The following is a 23,046-nucleotide window of genomic DNA, read 5'->3' as shown; positions in this document are numbered from 1 at the left end:
GCCAATTCTATGGCTGTAAGTGCTAAAACTTTACCTGAGAAATTTACTTATCCAGAATACCTTTCACCAATGTTAGGTCAAATAATGGGGTTTCACCTTAAGGCATTATTATACTTGGGAATTCCTACAGGTCTTCTAAGAAGTAGAGAAGGCAAATGAATACTATAATCATTGATTTACTTTAAAAATATAAAACAAAGTGACACATTTGTAAAAGTTATTTATGATAAACATTTTAATGCAACTTTTATATCTTTTAAAATGCAACTTTTATATCTATTAAAATAGCTTCACAAAATTCCAAAGTCTTAGTTGTTAAACACTGAGAGATGTTCAAGACTAATGTTAGGTGAATATAGATGCTACTCTAAAGACCCCAATTAAAGTGAATATTTAAATCTTACTAAATTGGAAAACATTTCCTCTAATGGAAAAAAAAATATATCATGTTAGCATATTTCCTCCAACACAAACACATTTCTAGAAAAATTTCCTTTTCCAACACTGTTCTTTTGATTTGTACACATCCATTTAAATAGTCACAAAAAATGTAGGTATATGTAATAGTCAGCTATGTTATTCTTGAAGTAATTATACTGAAATTTTCTTGCTCAAAATATTGATACAGAAATATAAAATATATAATAATTTTGTCTCAAAGACAGTCTCTACCAATCTCAAAAAAAGGAGAATTTCTAACTTGTTACTTTTTGATAGTAAGGCTAAATCTGTTTATTAATCCATGCAAGTAAAATCCTGCTATTTAAGTCCCTTATCAATTATATTTTCACTATAGTAATACCTTAGTAAAAACTTGGATAATAATCTACACATCTGTGGGAAATGTGAACCCTGAAACACAACAGACTTAATTTGATAAGTTTTTAAATATATTTCTTCCCTTGTTAAAATTTCATTTCTTTTCGGTTTCTTTTGCTGCTTCTTCTTCAAGGGAAGTTGCACAAAGTGCAGTGTTTGGACGGCATATATAAGCGCTTGTTTCACTTCCCAGTTCTGCTAATTGTTCCAATGAAGAAACACAGGGATAATGATCTTTTAACATGTCTGGTAATTTACAGCACTTCCCCTGAAGACGTCGAGAACGCCTCACTGGTGTCAGAAACTTCAAGTCCTTAAATGAAGAACTATTTTCATCAAAATTCATCTTCTTTTTCACACTAAAGGAGAACACAAAATTATTCCAAAAACTCCACAACAAACTGTATTATATACCTTTTTAAGTGCCAACATTTAGGAGGCAGTTCATCTTCAAGTATGATATAAGAACATTATTATAACTACTTGGTAATATTCAAAAAACAGAAATTATAAACATTCAACATTCAGACACAAACTATTTCCCCCTTCCATCTCTTCTACTCAAAAATATATTGTAGTATTAGAAGACTAAAAATTATTTCTCTAAAAAACCTCTCTTCAAAGAATCTGCCTTTTCTTCCTTTCCATCTTATATTCTGTATATTTTCATTTCATTAAACACTTCATCTTTGTGTTGTTTTCTCCATATAACATGATTTCTAGGAAACCCAATTACTTAAAGAATTTTCAACTAAAAAAAGAGTGTTACCTTATGTGGATAACAGTTTTATTGATAATATTATATTATTTTTAAAACGTATGACAGGAGGTTAACAATAGGAAGAAAAGATGAACTGGTCGTGTGGTGAGGAATGTGGTAGAGTCACAGTGCTCCACTGGTACCCTCACATTGTCACGAGAAATCAAGCAAAACCTCTAGCATATTGGATTAACATCTTGTGCTGAATTTACGGGAAGACACAGGACAAGAGTCAAATAGAATAGGCAGGCATGGAAGGGATGAGTTCTGCATTGTTGGAAGGACTTTCCAAATCGATGAGTTCACAGACCTATTTGAATATTTGAGAGGTTTTTTGTTGTTATTTTTTTAAGCTTAACTTGTGATTTCATCTGAGTAGGGAGCTCCCACTGAGGACACATCTTCAACTTACATTTTAGCCAGCTGTCTAGGGCAGAGGTTTCAAATACAGTCACATGCAGCCCACAACACTCCTGAGTGCAGTGCAAATCAGATTAAAATGTAATTGGGAAATAGTTAACAAAATAAATAAAAAAAAATAAACCAAAACATGTTACAGTGTGGTTTTCTAAGTCACTATGTGGCCTACAGGGATCCTTAAGTACACTTTAGTGACCCCCATTTCTATTTGAGTTTGACCTTACCTGGTCTAGGTCACTGAGAGGCTAAATTACTTGTCCAGGGTCATAGAGCTACTTTGTGTTAGAGGGAACTGAAACCCAGGTTTTCCTGACTCTAAGACCAGTTCTCTATTCACTACACCATGCTTCCCATCATATTAGAGATGATGCTTTGCCAACATAAATGTATTTTCAGAAACAACAGGTTCATCATCAGGATGAAGTAAAATGGCCTGAAAAAAAAATTTTTTTGGTGGTGGGGGAAGAATATTTACAGGGGAAAAAAAAAGACAACACAAGACATTCAAGTAGAAAGCTCCAGATGACACTCTATTTAGTTTGGAAATTTTTCTCCTAACAATCCCAATATTTTGGATTTCAGAGTCTTCTTTAAAGACAAGCTAGATCAGTGGTGTCAAATTCAAAAAGAAACAAGGCCACTAAACTACACATAAGGATTCCTGCAGGCTACATCTTGACTTAGAAAACCACACGTTAACATTATTTCTGTTCCATTATATTTTTACTTATCTTGTTAACCATTTGCCAATCACATTTTAATCTGGTGCAGGATGCACTAGGGCTGCCGATTGCCAGCCAACGTGGAGAGCTGTGTGTCCAACAACTCTAAGCCAGATAATCTAGTTTAAACTGAGTTAAAGCTCAGCAAATTTGGTTAGTAGTTTGTTTGATTTGTTTTTTAAAGTATTCAGACCTTGGTTCCCAATCTGTGCACAGCCCAAGGTACCAAGTGAATTCAAAGGGGCTCCTTAAGATATTTTAAATTTTCCAGCAAAACAGTGATAATCAATATTCTAATACATCTGTCTACCTGTGGACACCATGTGAACTACTAGCTCAAGGACATCCCTTCTGATGACAGTCTCTAATGTTTGAAATATATTTTTGTGTATTTGTCCCTTCAGTTATGTCAATAACTATGAGAATTTTCTCATTTCTTTGAATTTTTATATAAATATCTGTCAACTTTGGATGTCAGTAATCTAAATTAATTTTTTTCACATAACTACTAATCTATGAGGACATAAATACTTATTATTTGGACCTAACTAATTAGTAAATGGAACTATTAGATTTTTCATTTGGCCTAGAGGTGCTATGAAAAAATTACTGGATATTCCTGAAGTCTGGACACGTAGGCAAAAACATATATTTTCAAGAAATGAAATTTTCAACATTTTATTTAATTGGAATATTAACAAATAACTTCTTCAATAAGATTTCCATCATTTGTGATGCAAAGGTTGATGCGCTGTACAAGATTCACGTGAACTCAATGTGATAACTCCACATTGCCATCAATTTTAGCACACTCACCATTTATGCGTTCAAGCAAGTTTGTTGCATCTGTGATTTTCAGAGTACGCTTTCTCCTTTAGCATACCCTAGAAAAAGCAGTCAAGGGGGCTAAGGTCTGTTAATATTCCAAATACTTCAAAATATGCATTTTTGCCTATGTGTCCAGACTTTAGGGACACCCTGCAGTTAAGACACTGAGTGTTGTGAACCAAGAAAGTTTGGGAACCTCTGCATTAAGGTATTACATTAATTGTAGCAGTGTGAAATTGGGACCTAAATGTTTCAAGTAGAAATTATACCTTGATACACTGAATTTTTGGAAATTTATGACTTACCTTTGCAAGTATGGAGTAGTTGACACATTATATTTAATGACATAAGACCCCTTGGCTTCCTTTTCAGGAGTCTCTAAATCACTGTTTGAATTTTCTACATCTTCTGCTTTATCATCTTGCTCTCCTTCAGACACTTGAAGTTTTATATTCCTTGTTTTATGATCTGTATCATTTGATTCTGAATTTTCCATTGCTGATGCCCCTTCTACATCAATTTTATCCTGATTTACAAGTTCATCACATACTTTGTTGATTTCTTCATTAGCTGAACAAGCTTCATTAACATTCTCTCCTGAAGAAAACGCATTTGTAAATGAGAAACTTCTAGCAGATGTTACGATAAAGCTTTTTGGGTTAAAGAAAACACCTAGAGGACTGGATTTTTAAAGCATAAAGGAGGGAACAAGTTGCAAGAACTTGAATTATCCTGTTCAAAACCAACTATCAGCCCCTTTATCTCCTAATCTACATCTCAAAATCCTTTGATATCAACTTTCATTCCCCCTCCACCCCACCCCCTCCCCCCACTTTTTCTTGTTTGAAGAAGAGGCAACTCAGGACAACTACATGTATGAGTCCCATCTCTTTTCATCTTCTCCAGTAGATTGCTCTCACAATCATGTACCACACCCCCTTGTCAAACCTTCAATCTTCACCTATTTACTGCTTTTTTTTCCCTGAGGCCTACGGGCACACCCAAGTATCTACCACCTTGAAAAAAACCTTGCTAGATCCTAAAATTCATTCAAGTTATTGTCTGGTATCTCTCCTCCTTTTCTCAGTCTAGGTCCTGGGAAAAGCTGGCTATACCCAAATTGCCTCTACTCAATCTCCTCTCACTTCTCAACCCTTTGGAATCTGGGTCTCAACCTCATATACAAAGGAAATTCTGTCTCCTAAATTACAAATGATCTAATTACCAAATCCTAAGGCCTCTTAAAAATCTTTATTCTTTCAACCTATTGGCTCTGGACCATTCTCTTATCTCAAATAACCCTCAGCTTAGTATTTTGTTGATTCTATTCCTAACTTTGACTACTCATTCTCTGTCACTTTTTGCTACTTCATCCTCTCTATTGTGTCTCCTACTGGTGGATGTTCCCTAAGGCTCTCCTCTGAGACCTCTTCCCCTCTCTTTTCATGGTATTTCAACTGTTGTCCTCATCAGCTCCCACTGGCTTAATTTTCACCTCTGTTTATGTCTCCCAAATCTATATATCAGGACAATCTCTTTCCTTAGCTAAAGTACACATTTCCAGCTCCTTACTGGTGATATCTCTGAAGTGTCTCAAACTCAGCATTTTCAAAACAAAACTCATTATCTTTCCCACATTTCTTTCCTCTGAAAGACTAAGAACAAACTGTATACACAATAAAAACCAGTTAATAAATAAGGATTAACACAGCACTGCTTAATTCATTAATATATTCCAATTTATTTTCCAAATTAATTTTGCTTCTCAACTAACTCTATCAAAAAACAAGAAGACTGGATTGCTCTTACTACTTGGCAACACAAATGCTGGCATAGGTATATTAAAGGAAATAAGGTAGAGGTGTTAGGTTGTAAAGCCAAAATCCTTCTCAATCCCAAGCTGGATAAAAAATTTCTAATACTTTCTTTAAATAGTTTACTATACAAAGGTCCCATATTTCCTTCAAAAACAATCTGAAAATGTGTTCTCCTGAGTTAAATGAAAACAAAATGTTGCTACTCCCTAGGAGTAAAGAAGTTGTACTGCATATAAAATTTAGTGGTTTTTTAAAAATATTGTACTTTTATATGACAATAATTATCTTCAAGGTTACGAATAGCTTATAGAGAGATTAACAGAGAAGTGTTCTCCATCACTACTAAGGAAAACAAGAACTTTTTTTTTAATTACAAAGAGATGATTTGAAGATAGGTAACTTCGAATTTGGACAATCTCTTTTTTGTTTGTTTGGTTTTTTGAGGGGGGAGGGCAGGGCAATTGGGGTTAAGTGACTTGCCCAAAGTCACACAGCTAGTAAGTGTGTCAAGTGTCTGAGACCGTATTTGAACTCAGGTCCTTCTGACTCCAGGGCCAGTGCTCTACTCACTGTGTCACCTAGCTGCCCAGACAATCTCTTTTTTTGAAGGTTGAAGAATCAAAGAATCTGAGTTTTAAGGGATCTTTAGAGACCATAAAATCAAAACTATCAAAAAGCAGACACATGAAAATCTACCTTTAGAGGCTGGGAAATTGCATATGAGCTTATCCAATCAACCTAGGTGACGTAGAGAACAGAACAGACAGAAAAATGCAGATTCAAATCTGATCTTGGATATTGGCTGCATGGCCCTGAGCAAGTCACTGAACCTTTCTAAAACTGTTTCCTCATCTACACAATGACAAAATAATAGTACCAACTTTAAAGGTTATTGTGATGATCTAATGAGATAATATATGTAAAGCACTTTATCAACCTGAAAGTGATCTATAAATGTTACCTAAAACTATCATTTCAAAATATCTTTAATACCAAAACGTCACTATAAAGTCATAAAACCTTACTACGGTGTCACTTGGTTTTCCCATTTATGAAACTTTCACCATAAACTGCCTTCTTTAATATCATTTCCCCCTCATGTTTTTGCAAAGCCAATTAAAATTATCTGAGTTTGCCTGTATTCCTGCCCAAAGTAAAAGATGAATTAAATGAGCTTGCTCTAGGATTTCAGAACTGATTAGACCTCATAAGATTTTAAAATATGTACCCAATCTTCACTATCATATGATAAAAGAACAGGAGTGTAAGAAATACAAAATATTTAGCCTAAATACTGAACCTGCAGGGAGCTAGGGTGTCATGCTGTCTCATTAATGCTAGTAATTCTCGTATTCACTACTTTCTTATTTTTCTGTCCAAGTTATTTCCAAATTCAATATTTACACTGATGGAGAAAAATCTAGGACATAAAATTCCCTTTTAGTAAAGAGGATATTAAAGATAGGGAGCAAGGTTGAAAATACTTAATAACTAAAGCAGATGTGTTATAAGTGCAGCAAATTCATAAGATGTTTATTCCACCATTTTAGCTGGAACCTTGCCCTTAGTATATAAAAACAAAGCACATATCAGTGAAATTTCTTCCTAGGCCAGATTAAGTCCCATTGAAGAAAACATCATCTACATCTACATGATTTCTCCTGTTTTGTTTTAAATGGAATATTAATTGGTCTAATATACATTGATCTAAAAGCCAAAATAAGTAAAAGGAAGATTTTAATATTCTATTTTTTCAATATTTCTATTTTTTTATTCATTAAGGAATAATAAAGAGAAGGGGAAGTAAAATAAGCAAAATAAAGGTAATCATGAGCAATCTAAAAGACTACTTCATGCTCTGTTCAAATGGGAATATCAAAGAAGGGAGAACCTAAAATAAATGAGGGGAACCTAAAATAAATGAGGTATTCAAATGTCTACTTATTTCTTCCTAATAAGGAATTCCTTCTATTAACTCTCTCTGGAACAGAAATACCTGGTAGGTAGGTCAGTTGATGAGTTTTTCTATAGCATAAATCCACTCTAAACATAAAAAGGGGCTCATTAATATTCACATGAATCAAGAGAAAGAAAAAAATCCTAGAAATTTAGCTAGGAGAATAATAGAATAAAAGAAAGCTAAAAGCTTACACAGAAATTCATTCTAATAAATAAAAACTAATGAAACAGGAAATTACTTTAGGAAAATAAAAATTCTAATTTACCAGAATTAGCTGTCACTTGACTCTTCAATGTTAGGATATCTGCAAAAGTGTGTCGCATTTCTTCCATAGGCTTAAGAAAATAAAATTAATCCTTTTTAGTAAAGAAAAGTATAGAATTAGTCGGAATTTTCAGTCTTAAAACACTAAGTTGGCTGTTGTAAACATTAAGATTAGGGAAGTAAAGTTTCATACTTTAAAATCAGAAATATCTAAGACATAAAATAAGGATCTTATATACATATATATACTCACACGTGTATATTATGTACACATAAACAGATACACACACGTGTATATCTATGTACACATAAACAGATATAAACAGACACATAAATATTTGTGTTTTTCATCTTTTATAACTGTACCTTCCTTCCTAATTTCACTGTTATCATCCTAAAATCAAGGCTCTTTTGAGCCCATGCTTGTATTACTGAAACAGCCATTCAATGTCTCTTTGCTTTCAATCTCTCCTCTCTTTCAATATATTCTGCACAGTTGGCTCCTCACTGTCTGCAGGATAAAGCTCTAGATTCTTAGCCTGCTACTCAATGATCTTCATAGCTTGATCCCAGCATAACTTGCCAGCTTGACATCATTCCCCCTAAGCATACCACATGCAGGAGTCATATTGGACCACTGTTGACTATCACTCTGAATGTGGTTTACACTTTCCCACCTCTGCTAATTCCATTACCCAAAATAGAATGTCCTCCTCCATTATTTGTCCACTGGGGATCCATCCCATATTTCAAAGTATATCTCAAATTCTAATTCCTTTTTTCCTTTACTTTTAAAAAATTTAATAAGCATCAATAAATTTGAACACTGCAATAAACAAAGATTATATATATAATTCTGAACTTTTATTATGTACATTTTAATTGATGTTAAATTTAACACAACAGTAGCAAAACTGCCCTGCCATTCTGTTTCTTTCTGAACTTTCTTCTGTTCTCTCTTGTGTATTTTCAAATTCTAACTACTCCATGACTTTTCTCTGATCATCCCTAGCTAGAAGAGGAGAAAGGAACAAGCATTTACTCCATTCTACTGTATGCCAGACATTCTAAGTACTTTACAAAGAAAGTCTCACAACAACATAGGAAGACAGGTGGCATCATCCCCATTTTACAGGTGGGGAAACTGAGGCAAACAGAGTTTTGTTTTTAAAGTGACTTGCCCAGAGTCACATAACTACTAAGTGTCTGTAACAATATTACTAGCAGCTGCTGTGGAGTTGTAAGACCAACAACAAGGCCAACAACACCAGCACACAGGAGGGCTGCTAGCACAGGTTCTTTGATCTGCTTTTTTAAGGAAAGAAACTTTAAGGGGTTAACAATCTTACTTTAATTAAAGATACATAAATCATTCATTTTGTTCAGGGGGAAAAGCCACCACCCTGAACTTCAGAGAAAACACAAACAGAAATTACAAGCAGAAATTATATAAACAGAGCAAATAAACACAAATCAACAGACAGGTTTCTAACTGTCTGACTATAGCAATACATAAACAGTTACCAGAGAGAGAGAGAAAAGCATCAACATCTAGGTTTTCAAAGCTGGGGTAGGGCTCCTTAATGTCTCATCTGGCCAAATCACACACATTCTTCCCATGAGTAAGCCCCCAAGCAAAACCTCTCCTCCTGCAGTTCTGAGAGTTCTAGCTTCAAGGCTACCCTCAGAGTATATATACCCTTTTACCAGGGCCCGAGGGCTTCACACCTCTCCTGATCTAAGTAGCAAAAGGGTGTGGGCCTTCCTACAAACAAAGGCAAGACTCAATCAAAGGCACCTGATTACCTTAGTGCTGAGAAGCACTTCAAAACAAAAAACAACAAAAAGTCCCACTTTGCTTGCCATTACAGTGTCTGAGCCCAGATTTAAATTAAGGTTTCCTGATTCCAAGCACAGCACTCTATCTACTGTGCCACCTAGCTATATCACTGTCTTCTCTGAATGCTTATCATACTATTTGTAAGACTCTATTTGTATATGGGACTTTTCTCTCTAGTTTCAGTGAAACAGTAGCTCACAGTTATTAATGTTTTAAAGTTTGAAAAATGCTTTACATATATTACCTTACTGATTCTCACAACAATGCTATGAGATAGGTGCTATATCCCCATTTTACAAATGAAGAAACTGAGGTTGGAAAGAGTACTTGATTTGGAATCAAAAGATCCAAACGTGGTTCATATTTTTCACTCGTGTATATTGTATGACTAAGGGAAGTTCATTTAACCTATCTTCTTCATCTGTAAAGTGAGAATGACACCTCACCAACCTACCTCAAAGGATTACAAGGCTTAAATGAGAAAACCCATGAAAATGTGCTTTGTAGACCTAAAGCCCTATGATATGTTGTCTGGGCCTGGAATCAAGAAGACCTGAGTTCAAATCTGGCATCAGACACTTACTAGCTATGTGACCCTGGGCCAGCCACTTAATCTGTTTGCCTCAGTTTACTCAACTGTAAAATGGAGATAACACCACCTACCTCCCCGTGTTGTTGTGAGGGTCAAATGAGACAATAATTTTAAAGCGTTTAGCACAGTGCCTGGCACTCAGTAAGAGCTACTTAAATGGTAACTGTTACTATTATCTTGTGGGGTTGTTGGAAGGGTCAAATGAATAACAGTTTTAAAAAGCAGTCAGAAAAGCACCCGCACATAGTAGTTGCTATATAAATGTTCATTTCCTTCCTGTCCCCCTTATTACTGTCACTAGCTTGTATGCTTCTTGAAGGTGTATGTTTGATTCAATTTCATAGTTCCCAAAGTTCATGGGACAGTGCCATGTATGGTCAGAGAAATATTTAGATATTTGTGAAAACTAAATTAGCTAAGACCAGAGTGGTTGGCCAAACCCTCAAGGAAAGTCTAAGGAGAGAAGCTTTAGGAACATGCTCTGTATACAATGCTTCTTCCACAGTTTAAGAGGTGCTGAGGAGGTTTCAAGTGGAAAGAGTTTAAGAAGCCCTGCAACAGCCCATGGAGAAAATTGCTCATGATGACACAGACTGGGATATAATCAGAGGTTTATGTTAGCAAACTTTTGTGGGATGTTTACGTTTATGTGTAGGAGACGTAGACTTGAAAAAGAAGTTTCCAAGGATGGAATTCAGTGGTTATTACCTTCCAACTTGCTTAGAAGGCTATAGGAGAATTGACACTGGTTTACTTTTTAATTTGCCTTAAGAATGCCTCAGAACAATACTCATTTTAATTGAATAATCAAAAACTTTCCTATCAATTCTAATTATTAAATAAGCTTAACAAATCGATCCCATTTAGTATAGTAGTCATATAAAATAATAACAGAGGTGGTTCTCAAGATCCTTTGAGGGGGTCCAACAGGTCAAAACTACTTTCATAATAACAGTAAGACGTTCTCATTTATAATACAGTAGATTGCAATAGTTGTGATCCACATAAACAAAAGCACTTTTGGAATCCTCAATAATTTTTAAGACTGCAAAGGGGTCTTGAGACCAAAGTTTGAAAACCATGGCTCTGATTAATTACTTTTTTTTTATCCAGGACCATTTAAAAATAATTTATAAAGCTGATTCTTTTGTATTGGTGGCTATGTTAGCACCATTCTTGCATAACCAAAAATTAATCTTACAAATTCTGATAAAGCCTTTACAAGGAACTGATCAGTTTTGAATGGGATTTGGGGGTGGAGGAAGAGGTGATGTCAGTTCTAATAAATGGCCTCAATCCCCTTTCATTTAATTGCTATAGCAAATACAAATGAATATATAAGCTGTCCACAAACCATGTTTGCAATTTCACTTTTTTTTTTAAGAGTATGGTAATTTTATCCTGTCAATAAGAAAGAAACACTATGTATAAAGGATGCCAGGATGGACATTAGAAACAATAAAGATGAATTTGGACAAAGTTCAAAATGAGAGGATAATCTGAATACAGAAAATATATTTTTTAAAAGAATGAGATAAACAATGTTCTTTTATTGCCCACATTGTATGTATGTTTTGTATGTATGCATTGGGTGAGTGGGAGAGTTAAACTGCTCTAAAGCTGTTGACAAGTATTCTCAGCAAGTATATTTCTATTGGAAGAGTAATTCCCCAGAAAATAATAGTTTGAAAATAAATATTTCCTTAATATAACAGAATTCCTTTTTCTTCAAAAAATAGATTCAGTATGCAAACCTGTTCTAATTCAGTTTACCAAATAAATTTCCCTCCATAGAAAACAAAATATTTCCTTAAGACCATAGAATTCATTTTCATTTAAAATGTAGATTCAGTATGCAAACCAGTTATAATTCTGTTTCCCATATATGTCTTCTTCCTGGGAAGTAAATGTGCAATCTGAACTTTTTAGTTATATTTCTTGTTTCAAATTAATAAATTGCATCCTGTTTTATGTAATATTTATAATTACCTCATCAAGGCCTGATCATCCCTGGGAAACTGATGAAAATATTCTAAAAGAAACTAATATTAATAGCAGTGCTTTTGTGATTCCTCTCAAAATATATAATTAACGAATTTCTTCTAAGTTACAGTGATAGTTTCTAGAATAACTGTGATAATCACACTATAACAAAGACAAATAAATTCCAGTTCTCACCTGAGCCCCTGCAAGAATAGCTTTTTCATATATTGCAATGATATTTTCAAGAGGGCTTGTAATTGGTTCAAGGCGTGCAAGGCAAACCCAATACTTAACAAGTTTCTTGGCATCTGGAATTTTTAAAATGAGCTCCTCCAGTGTTAAAAGTACCTCTTCCCTTGGACATCCCTAAAGTTGAAGAACAAAAAAATAAAATAAATGTCAATACATTAAAAGAAAAAGTAGCATGTAGAGTGTTACACGTGTCCGCACATGGCCAGAGGTCAAAGTGCTATATTTGGACAACAATTAAACTGAGTCAAGCTAAGTATTTTTCAGTTCTGCTTTGGCCCACAAAAAGCAACAGGTGATCAAAGCAAAATCAAAAAAAATGAGCAAGAAATATCAATTTCCTTACCATCCTGGGGGCTTCTTCCATATACTTTCATAGGATCCCTACTACTCCAGTCAAATTTTATCAAGAATTCAGCTAGTGAACAGATCTCTACCCCAAACCCCTCCCCTTCTTCTCAATGTCTCAGAAATCTGAAAGACAGAAACTTGCTCAGGCTGTGATAGCTGAGGGCAGAATGGTCACATTAACCAGAGAACGGAGGAAAAGTGGGAACTAGGGCAGGGCACACATGTCAGGGCTGTGTAGAAACCCTCTAAACTTGAAGGAAAGAGCCCCATATCCAGCTAAGTTCAGGACTCCCAGAAGTTCCTTGAGGGCAGAAACTAAGGCTGGTGAAATGTCAATTATCCAGTGTATGAAGAAGCTGAAATAGCTTTGAGATCCAGCCCCAAGGGAAACTGCCATCAAAGAAGAGGGAGTTAGAAAGTGAGCAATAAGGGGAATTAAGAAAAAAGATTGATACTGCCAAAGATCCCAGGAAGGAAAACTCAATTAAACGTCATGAACATAAGTAAATAAACCAAAAGGGAAGATAATAATAACAGAAGGAAATATGGTCTTTAGGTCAGGTAAAACAGTCTAGGCATTTATGAATAAATATCTCAAAACAAAGTAAAACTGAATTAATACTTGATGAAGCAAAGGGACCCTAGGGATCTCTAAGAGAGCAAGGAAACACAGCAAGATGTTCCTGAATGACTTAAAAGAAAAATAGCAATATGGAAAGCAGAATTTATGGTACATATAAGAGAAATAATTGGTAAAACAGAAAAACTTGAACTCACAGTAGCAAGTCTTACTAAAGAAAATAACTGATTGGGGATGCAAATATATGGAAGTAAAGGACAATCTGGAAGAGAAGCAAAAAGCAATAATACTAAAAGACAGCATGATCTCCATACAAACACTGATCTTGAAGACAGTATGATTAGAAACAATTAAGGATTTTAAGTCTCCCAGAAGAACATGGCAAGTCAAAAAACTGGATATCATGTAAAAAATAATATAAAAAAGTCCAGAAGTTCTGAATAAAAAAACACAAAGTGTCAATCAAAAGAATCCATATACTGCTTTCAGAAGAAAATACAAAGCTGCAAACTCTCAGACACATAATGGTTAAATTTCATTAACAACAGATTCTGAAAGTGACCAGAAAAAACTCCATCAAATAAAGAAAATTCCAACAACACGAGACTATTCTGCACCCACCAGAAATTGTAGGAAAAAAAAATGGAATTTGTTCCAAAGAACAAAGGAGCTCAAGATGCAACCCAAGGTGACCTTTCTGGCAAATGTAAGCCAATTAATGAAAAAATACAGATGTTTAACTTAAGAGATGTTAAAAATGTTCCTGAAGAAATTATTTACTTCTCAAACACCCCACACAGCACAATTCTTAGAAAAGAACTCTGATAAAAACTGCTAGGAAAACTGGGAAGTATCGTGGCAAAAATTAGTCTTAGGCCAACACCTTATTCTACACCATATTCCATAATACATTTTAAATGCATATGTGACTTTAATACTGAAGATCATAGTTTTAAAAAAAATTTAGAAGAGAACCAGATTACATGCTTCTCATAGTTATTGGAAGAAGACTTATTCTTAACCAAACAAGAGATAGAGGCAATAACAAAAGATAAAATATGTAATTTTGATTCCATAAAACTGACATCTTCTGCACAAAATTAATTCCCCTAGTATAAATGAGGGAGGCAGTCAAATTGGAAAAATTTTGTTTCTAATTTCTTTGTGACAGGTTTCTTTGATATCCTTTGATATGAACAAACAGTTCTCAAAAGAAGAATTATAAACTGTTAATAAGTACATGAAAGAACACTCCAAATCTCTAATAACAAAAGAAATGCAATAGAAAAAAATCCATCAATCAACACTTGAAAGAAATCCTATGAGGAAAACTCAAAGGAATATTATAGTCAAATTTTGACACCCCCCAGCTCAAGGATAAAATGTTAAGAGCAACAAGAAAAAAACAATTTAAATATGACAGTGCCACAATTAGAATTATACAAGACCTAGCAGGTCTCACAACACTATATATTGAAGAGTAAAAGAATTGGCTGAAAATATCATACCCAGCAAAGTTAAGCATAATCATGAACGGAAAAAAAAATGGCCATTTGATCAATGGTCAGACTTTCAGGACTTTGTTAAAAAAACAAACTGAACTTAACAGAAGATTTGACATACAAAAGCCAAGAGAAACATAAGGTACATAACAAAGGCTGATTACAAGGGATTCAATAAGGACAGACCGTTTATCTTTCATATATGTAAAATGTAAAACATATGTCTAAGACTGTCATTGGTAATTGGGTAGTTCATAAGAAAGACTGAAGTAGACCTGAGTATGATATGACTTTAAAAAGTAAAATCATTTAGGAACAGCTAAAAAGTAATTATTTTATACAAATGAGGTGTAAGAGGAAGAATTGACACAGAGAAATTAGATGCGGGAGGAGGGCTGGTACTTCTAGTAACCTACTTTCATTGGGAATGGGTTTTAGAGGCAACAAAGTATATATAACCAGAAGAGTATAAGTCTTTTAAATTCAGAAAAAATAAAACAGCAGGAGAAAGGGAGGGGGGAGAGGATAAGAGAGGGATCTCCAGAGGGGAGAGGGAGGAAATAGGTTGAAGGGGGATATAGAAGGGTGTTTAGATCAATGGGAATGGGAGGATAAGTGAGGGATCTCTAGATGGGATGGTGAGGGAATAGGTCATAGGGGGTTATAGAAGTTTAGATTTATGGGAATGGAAGGATAGGGGAGGGATCCTTGGAGTGGGCATAGGCTAAGTAATAGGAGGGCAAGGTAAAGTGGAAGTAGAGGAGTCAGGAGGGATAGGAAATTGAAAAAAAGAAGAAAAAAAAGTAATGCAAATCAAAATAACCCTGAGGTTTCACCTCATACCCTGCATATTAGCAAAAATGGCAAAAGATGGAAATAGTCAATATTGGATGAGTTGCAGGAAGAAAGGCACACTAGCGCATTGTGTAACAGTAAATCAGTACCACCATTTCGGAAGGCATTTTAGAATTAATTATCCAAATAAAATATCTAAATTGCCTATACACTTTGACTCAGAAATTCCATTACTACCTTATAACCCAAGGCCATTGATAAGAAATCTCCAAGTATACCAATCTTTATAGCAGTACTTTTTGTGATAGCAAAGAATTGGAAACAAGTAGATGACCAAAGACTGAAATTGTGGTACATGAATGAGATAGATTATTACTCTCCTCTAAGAAATCGGAAATATGAATACAGAAAAGCATGGAAATATCTACATGAACTGATGCAGAGTAAATTAAGCAAAGCCAAGAAAACAGTATACATAATAATAACTATGACAATGGAAACATAAAGAACAATCAGTCATACAAAACAAAATTTCGAGTGAATGTTGCAAAAGCATAAAGTAAAACCATGACTTAAAAGAAGGTATGAAAAGACATTCCCATCACACCCCTTTGCAAAGGTGGGAAGTCCACAAGTGTTGTATGTTGGAAATACTTTCAGTCTTTTTTGATGTATTGATCAATTATATTAATTTTTTCCTCTTTTCTTTTGAAAAAAAATTCTCTTTGATATATGGGATGGCTTTCTGGGAGGCAAAGTGGAAGAGACACAAGGGGAAACTATGGTAACAGAAACTAATAATTAAAACTTTTTTTAAGAATTCAATTACAAGGATTGGTGGGACTAGATAAATAGGGTGTGTGGTTTGGGTAAATGTGGTTGTGCTTTTAATGTATAATATTTCAATTTCTCTCAGTACTATGAATTACCAATTGGTAGTACTTGTGCTTAGTTAAATATTGGAAGGATAAAAAAAATTTTAATTTATAAATGTTTTTGATAAAGACTATAAGTGGTAAAAGAAAAAGTAATTTCAAAATCTCATGACCATTCTGTTACAAATATTTATTATCTATTAAAATTCACTAAGGTAAACAATTTTTGTGATTCAAATAATGAGACTAATTTTCCTACTTATGAAACTGATACCTTTGAAATAGTTCCATAAATTGGTTTACTCAAAAATATAAGATTATTTTTTTTTTGAGGGGGGAAGGCAGGGCAATTGGGGTTAGGTACCTTGCCCAAAGTCACACAGCTAGTGTGTCAAGTGTCTGAGGCCAGATTTGAACTCAGGTCCTCCTGACTCCAGGGCCGGTGCTCTACTCACTGTGCCACCTAGCTGCCCCTAAGATTATTCTTATACAAAAGATTATTAATCTGGCAAATGAAGTTAGTAAAATATGACTGATAAAACTTGGACAAACAAGACTGATGTGATATAAATGAAGTAATAAGTATTTTAAAGACTATTAATACCTTATTAATTAAGTTCAAGTATTCAGAAAATATTTTGTTAACTTTATCAGTGAATAATCTTTGTTCATCTTCTTCTGCAATGGTGGTCCAGAAAGACTCAACTGGTTTTTCTTTTGGCAATTCCATCTTAGGTGGAGCAGATAGACCAGATGTAGGTGGTCTTTTGCTTACTCTTCTTTTGTCATTTTGCCACTCAATCAGACGAGCTCTACAATTAGAGGAAATATATTAGGATCATAGATACAGAAGAGACCCTACAAATCATCTACTTTAACCCACTTATGTTTAAAGATGAGGAAACTGAAGTCCAGAGAGGTAAAATAATTTACCCAAGGTTTTACAAATTTTAAGCATCACAGTCAGGATCAAACCTAGGTCCTCTGACCATAAAGGTTGTAATTTCTACTGCACCATGCTTAATGTTGCTATTCTAAGATTCAGCAGGACCTTGTCAAATAAAAGCAAAGATGGTAAAGTAGAAAGGATACAGTTCTCTAGGGAAGTATTTGACTTGCACGTAGCCAGGTTTTGAGATTTAGGTATTGTTAATCTCAGGGGTCCCCAAAGAGCCAAGTTTCAATTCAGATTATTAAAAAAAAAGCATAAGTATAAAAATATCTAAATATTCGCTTTGCTTTAGATTTTGGGGGCCATCTTTCTAAAATAGTTACAATACAGAGTTTATTTATTTACAATCGATGGAACAGAATATGCATGCGTACTAGACTGTACTGTATTACAAAGCAATTTGCAAACTATTATGAAGACAACAATCTGGTAAACTTTTTCAGTGATTAATTTCTACCTTCTGTCTTCTGTTGTTTCTTTGGTTAGTGCAGTTCTTCCCGTACTGATAGGTGCTTTTGTTAAAGTGTATCTTCTCTTATCAACAGTTTTGGAATCCTCTCTGAATTTGCTACTGAAAGTTGAAGCAGGTTTGGATTCAGAACCATGAATGGTTGCAGCTACAGATGTCCTACATTTTAATGGTGCTTCATTTTCTTTTTTACCAGAAATCAGGTTTGTCTTGACATTTGGTAGACCTGGATTTGAGAGAGGTAATCTCTTTTTATGAGGCTCTCTTCGGATAGTAATGTTGACAGAGGTTCTAACAGTGGCTTCTTTCTCCTTGTTCTGGATAGTAGCAACCTGGTTTTTTCTGGAAGATTGAAAGGCTGTTTTGTTCTGGGAAGAAGCAATACCATCAGCTTTAGTGGAAACGGTAAGAGATGTTGTTCTACCACCTTTCACAGCTACACTGATGCCACTTACAGACTGAGGCCTTATTTTAGGAACGATAGTTGAAGTTGTCTTACTTGTCATAGAACTTTCATCTGTAACCACTGATGGCTTTCGAAATGAGTTAACTTTAGACTGGACAACTCTACCACGATAAGAGCCAAGGATTGGTTTCTTTGGCAAGGTAGCATCTTGCTTCAACTTCTCTGCAATTAGTTGTTTCTCCTTACTATTTCTTTTAAGGCGAAAGGTTTGACTAAGTGACACACTGTGAATTTTAGGGTCATCTTCATTTGGTAACATTTGTATAGTTTGATCACAGTTCTCAGGAACTACAGCAACATCTATGGCTGAATTTGTCGAAACAATGGTAGATTTTAAAGGAGTGCCATTTCTTTCTGTTGTCGGGATGTTTTTTCTCCATATAGGCCGATGAGCATTTTCTTTATCCTCCTGAAATAGTTAATTAGATGAGTTGGTAATTTAAGATTAATTTCTATTAGACAGAAAATGTTAATAAGAGAAAAAGTAAAAATAACAAGTACAGGACTAAAGTATAAAACTTAAAAATGAAGGACTTAATTATTAGACTTACCATTTTGGTGCTGTTAAGCTTCGGAGCTTTTGGCACCTTCTGGATTGGGTCTCCAGATACTTTTCTATTACAGCTAGTATTGCTTTAAAAAAAGAAAAATGACAGAGGAAAAAATTAAAATATTTGAACTGTTTAAGTACACATGTTCCCTACTCCCCCAATATATACTTTAGAAGCTCTCATTTATAAAAAAGTCCACGGACTAATTATAAATCATTTCCATTTATTCATTTAAGTTTACTTCTTCAAAAACTTCTAACAGATAACACTTTGAGGTACGTAATAACTGATACTAACAAAACAGCTTTTCTTTAATTAAAAAAAAAGGCAAACTCATACTGAATTTCATTCAAGAAATCCAAGCTACACATACACAGTTATATTAAAATATACTAAGATATGAATTTTAGTTTTGGCGTGTTTTGCCATGACACCTTCATTTTAGATAAACATCTTTAAAATAATTTTTTTCAATTAATAAAAATTAATTTTTTCCTTCTATCCTTTGCCCCCATAATTAAAAAAAAGAAAGAAAACCCTTGTAACAATTATGCAAAGTCAAGTAAAACAAATTCCTGTATTAGTCATATCCAAAACTACATGGCACATTTTGCATCCTGAATCCATCCATCACTTATCTGTCACAAGGTAGACAGCATGTTTCAAGATAAGTCTTCTAAAATCATAGATGAACACTGAATTGATCAGAATTCTTACATCTTTCAAAGTAGGTTGTTTTTACAATGTTGTTATCATATAAATTTTTCTCTTGGTTCTGCTCACTTTACTCTGTGTCAGTTCATATATGTCTTCCCAGATTCCTGACACCATCCCTTTCCTATGACATAATAATATTCCATTGCATTCTCATGCCATCATTTGTTCGACCATTCCCCAAATTATGGGTACTCGGTTTATTGCTTATTAGCTAGCCTAATTAATAGATTAATTACCCAGAAATTCAGTCTCTCAGGGTTTTTCACTTGTCACAATAATAGAACATTTATATAGTTCTTTAAAAGTTTACAAAGGGATTTCTTCAAGACAATTTTATGAAGTAGACAGCACAAATATTATTCTCAATTTACAAATGAGGCTTAGAGAGGTTAACTGAATTGCCTGATCATAATGCTACCAACTGTTAAAGCCTAAAGCTTAGAAGTATCAAAGTTCAGAAAGAATGTCACATCTTCTGGTTTTAAGATCAATACTCTCAGGCTCAAAAGTCCCTGAAGAGTTATAATTTTTAAGATAAGATTACTTATTCTGCTTGACTAAGGAGGAAAGAAGAAGAACCAATGGATGTAAGTTACAGAGAAAGATTTCAGCACTATATATGGAAGATTTTTCCAACAATCCAAGATATCTGTAATCAGAATAGGCTATCTTGTCAGGTACTATGTCCTCTATCACTATAGAAGCTCAAATTATTTGTTCAGGTATGTCATAAAGAGGGATGCATACTTGAAGTAGAGGTTGAAATAAAATGAAAATCTATTTTTAAATACAGAATTCACTCATGTAGGATTTGGAAAATCAATCTATAAATATTACAAAAGGGAAATCAATAAAGGCATCTTGTAGGCATGTACATCTGCGTGGAACCTTGAAAGAAACTAGGATTTCCAACATGTGGAAATGAAAGGAATAGCTTTTCAGGCATGTGGGACATCCTATATGAAGGGTTGGTGGTAAGCAGGAGAAAAGTGACACAAGTAGGCAGGCTAATATGGCAGTAACTAGAATGTGGGAGAGAGGCTTAATTAGAAATAAATATGAAAAGATAAGTTGGAGCCAAACTGCAAAAGTCTTTGGATGCCAAACAGAGAAGTTTATATTTTATCCCAGAGTAAAACAGAGAGCCACTGAAGCTTCCTGAACAGCATGCATGCAAGTTGTTTTGCAGAGAAAACTTTGTCTTAGTGTTATGTTATAAAACTAAAATAAGCTTTAATTTACCTGGTCATCTGCTTTTCCTGTACTTTTAAGACAGAAAAGGCTTTCCTTCTTGCAAGATATTCCTCAAGTTTTTGTCTTCTTTGTTCTAATTGACAAATGGAAAAGATAAACAAATCAACTGCATTTAAATTTCAACAAATAGACCAACAAATTAAGGCACTGTCAACTAACAAGTACTGCAAAGAAATATTTGTCCAAAGGAAAGATATGTGCGTTCTGCTTTATCTAACAAAATCATAGAATCATATATTTAGGGCTGGAAGTCAGTGGTTCTTAGCTAGGTATTGTCATGAACTGTGTGGAACTTAAGACTTCACATCAAATGGGCATGGATAATTCTCCAAAGTGTCTTTTTAGGATACTGATATGCTCCAAAACAAAGAATATTCTGCGCCTATGATCAAAAAAGAACCATTGTCCAACCCCCTCATTTTATAGATACAGAAACTAAGGCACAGAGAGAGGTTAAGAGGCAAAGAGATTTGCCCAGAGTCAATCAACTAGCAAGTGTCTGAAACAAGATTTGAACCCTGATCTTCCTGACTCCAAGTCAGGTGCCCTATCTTCTGGGCAATCCTGCCCCTCACATGCCATCCATGTGGCAGCTCTGGGGTTGGAACATCCATTGAGCGCTCCTTTCCACAGCACCATCCTGGTTCCCCAGTTAATAACCTAAGGGCACAAGGAGCTGAGATCGAACAGAATACAATTACCCTCAAAACAGGGAGAAATAATAGTTAGCACTTATATAATATAAACATAATAATAATAATTGCCAGCACTTACATAATATAAATGTAATATAAATAAACAGCTGGCATAATTCATATTTACAGGATTAAGAATAATCTGTATTTGATATAAATATAATATGTATATGATATAAATATAATAGCTAGTATTTGTATAATGTAAATATAATTCACACACAAGATTATAGCTAATATTTCTATATAGAGGAGCTGGCATTTGTATAACGTAAACACAATTCGGATTTACCGTGATATAAATATAATAACTAACATTTATAGAATGTAAATATAATGATTAGCATTTACATGATATAAATGAAGGAATAGCTAGCATTTATATGATAGTAATATAGTAGCCGGCGTTTATATAACGTAAATAGAATGATTAGCATTTACATGATATAAATATAAGAATAGCTAGCATTTATATAACCATAACAATAGTAATAAAAATAGAGTTTAAATAACAATTTTAAGGTTTGCCAAATGCTGTTTTCAAGTTAGACTGCCTGAGAGATTTGGACGCACGGTCTGGAGAGCAGGAACCCCCCCCAACCCACCCCACTTTGAAATCTACCTGGACCTGAGATTGACAGCCCAGCAGGGACGAGGCAGATGTCACGCTGGCTACCGGGATCTGAAGGGTAGCTGCATTAATGAGGTTGGCAGCCCGGGGGAGGGGGCGCTCCCTAGGGAGCCGTGGCTGCCCCACCCCCATCCACTCTTCCCCACCCCCGCCCCTCAGTCTCCCGGTTCAATCGGCCTAACGCCCACAAACAACCCTCAACAGGCAGGTGCGTCTGCCCCAGACTGACCCCCCGGACTCCCCAGGACGATCCAGCCGGTCAAAGAGCATATATTAAGCGCCCACTGCGTCCTACCAGGCACTGGTGCTAATCGCTGGAGACGCAAAGAAAAGCAAAGGATAGTCCACGGCCCCAAGGAGCTCACCCTCTAAATACTCAGGTGAAAACCTGAGAGCCGGAAGTGAGGAGGGGGAAAGCACGCCCTCCCCCACCTCCGCACGCCCTCCCCCACCTCCGCACGCCCTCCCCCCACCTCCGCACGCCCTCCCCCCACCTCCGCACGCCCTCCCCCCACCTCCGCACGCCCTCCGCCCACCCGAGGCCAAGGCTTCCGCCGGAGCTCGCAGGCCGGGAACCCAGCCTCCCGCACCCGCCACCCGCCTCCCCTCGCGGTCCGCACACCTTTGAACTGAGGCTGGGACCTCTGACTGGTGGGCAGCTGCAGGGTGGTAGCGCTCATGATGCCTCGTGGGGGGAGGGGGCGCCGCGGGCCGCGTCCCCCTCAGTAGCTCAGCCACCGCCTCCTCAGCTCCCTCTGACTAGCCGGGGTGAGGCGGCGGGCAGTCGTGTTCGAACCGCGCGCCTCGCATTCTGGTTCGCTCGCTCGCTCCCATGCTCTCCGCCTATTGGCTCAGGGCTTGAATTGAATGGACCAATGGGCTGAGAGGGGAGTTGCGGTTGCTAGGTCGCGACCGGGGATTTACCCTGGCTTTGGGGCGGGTCTTACGGACTTT

The 23,046-nt window shown here is 35.7% G+C and overlaps 1 protein-coding gene across 1 annotated transcript; it reads right to left on the bottom strand.

Moving 5' to 3' along the window:
• Positions 1–217: 217 nt before the first annotated feature.
• Positions 218–22,914, bottom strand: CKAP2 (cytoskeleton associated protein 2). Its single transcript, XM_036745888.1, has 9 exons — positions 22,715–22,914; positions 20,755–20,839; positions 18,796–18,877; positions 17,767–18,653; positions 16,962–17,169; positions 12,201–12,371; positions 7,592–7,661; positions 3,855–4,146; positions 218–1,178 (listed from the first exon to the last, which is right to left on the bottom strand). The coding sequence occupies exons 1-9, from the start codon at positions 22,770–22,772 to the stop codon at positions 914–916; spliced, it is 2,118 nt and encodes a 705-aa protein (XP_036601783.1). The 5' UTR covers positions 22,773–22,914; the 3' UTR covers positions 218–913.
• Positions 22,915–23,046: the final 132 nt, after the last annotated feature.

The sequence above is a fragment of the Trichosurus vulpecula genome, chromosome 2 (assembly GCF_011100635.1).
Source record: "Trichosurus vulpecula isolate mTriVul1 chromosome 2, mTriVul1.pri, whole genome shotgun sequence".
NCBI classification, from domain to species: Eukaryota; Metazoa; Chordata; class Mammalia; order Diprotodontia; family Phalangeridae; genus Trichosurus; species Trichosurus vulpecula.
This window is presented reverse-complemented; position numbering and strand designations above follow the sequence as displayed.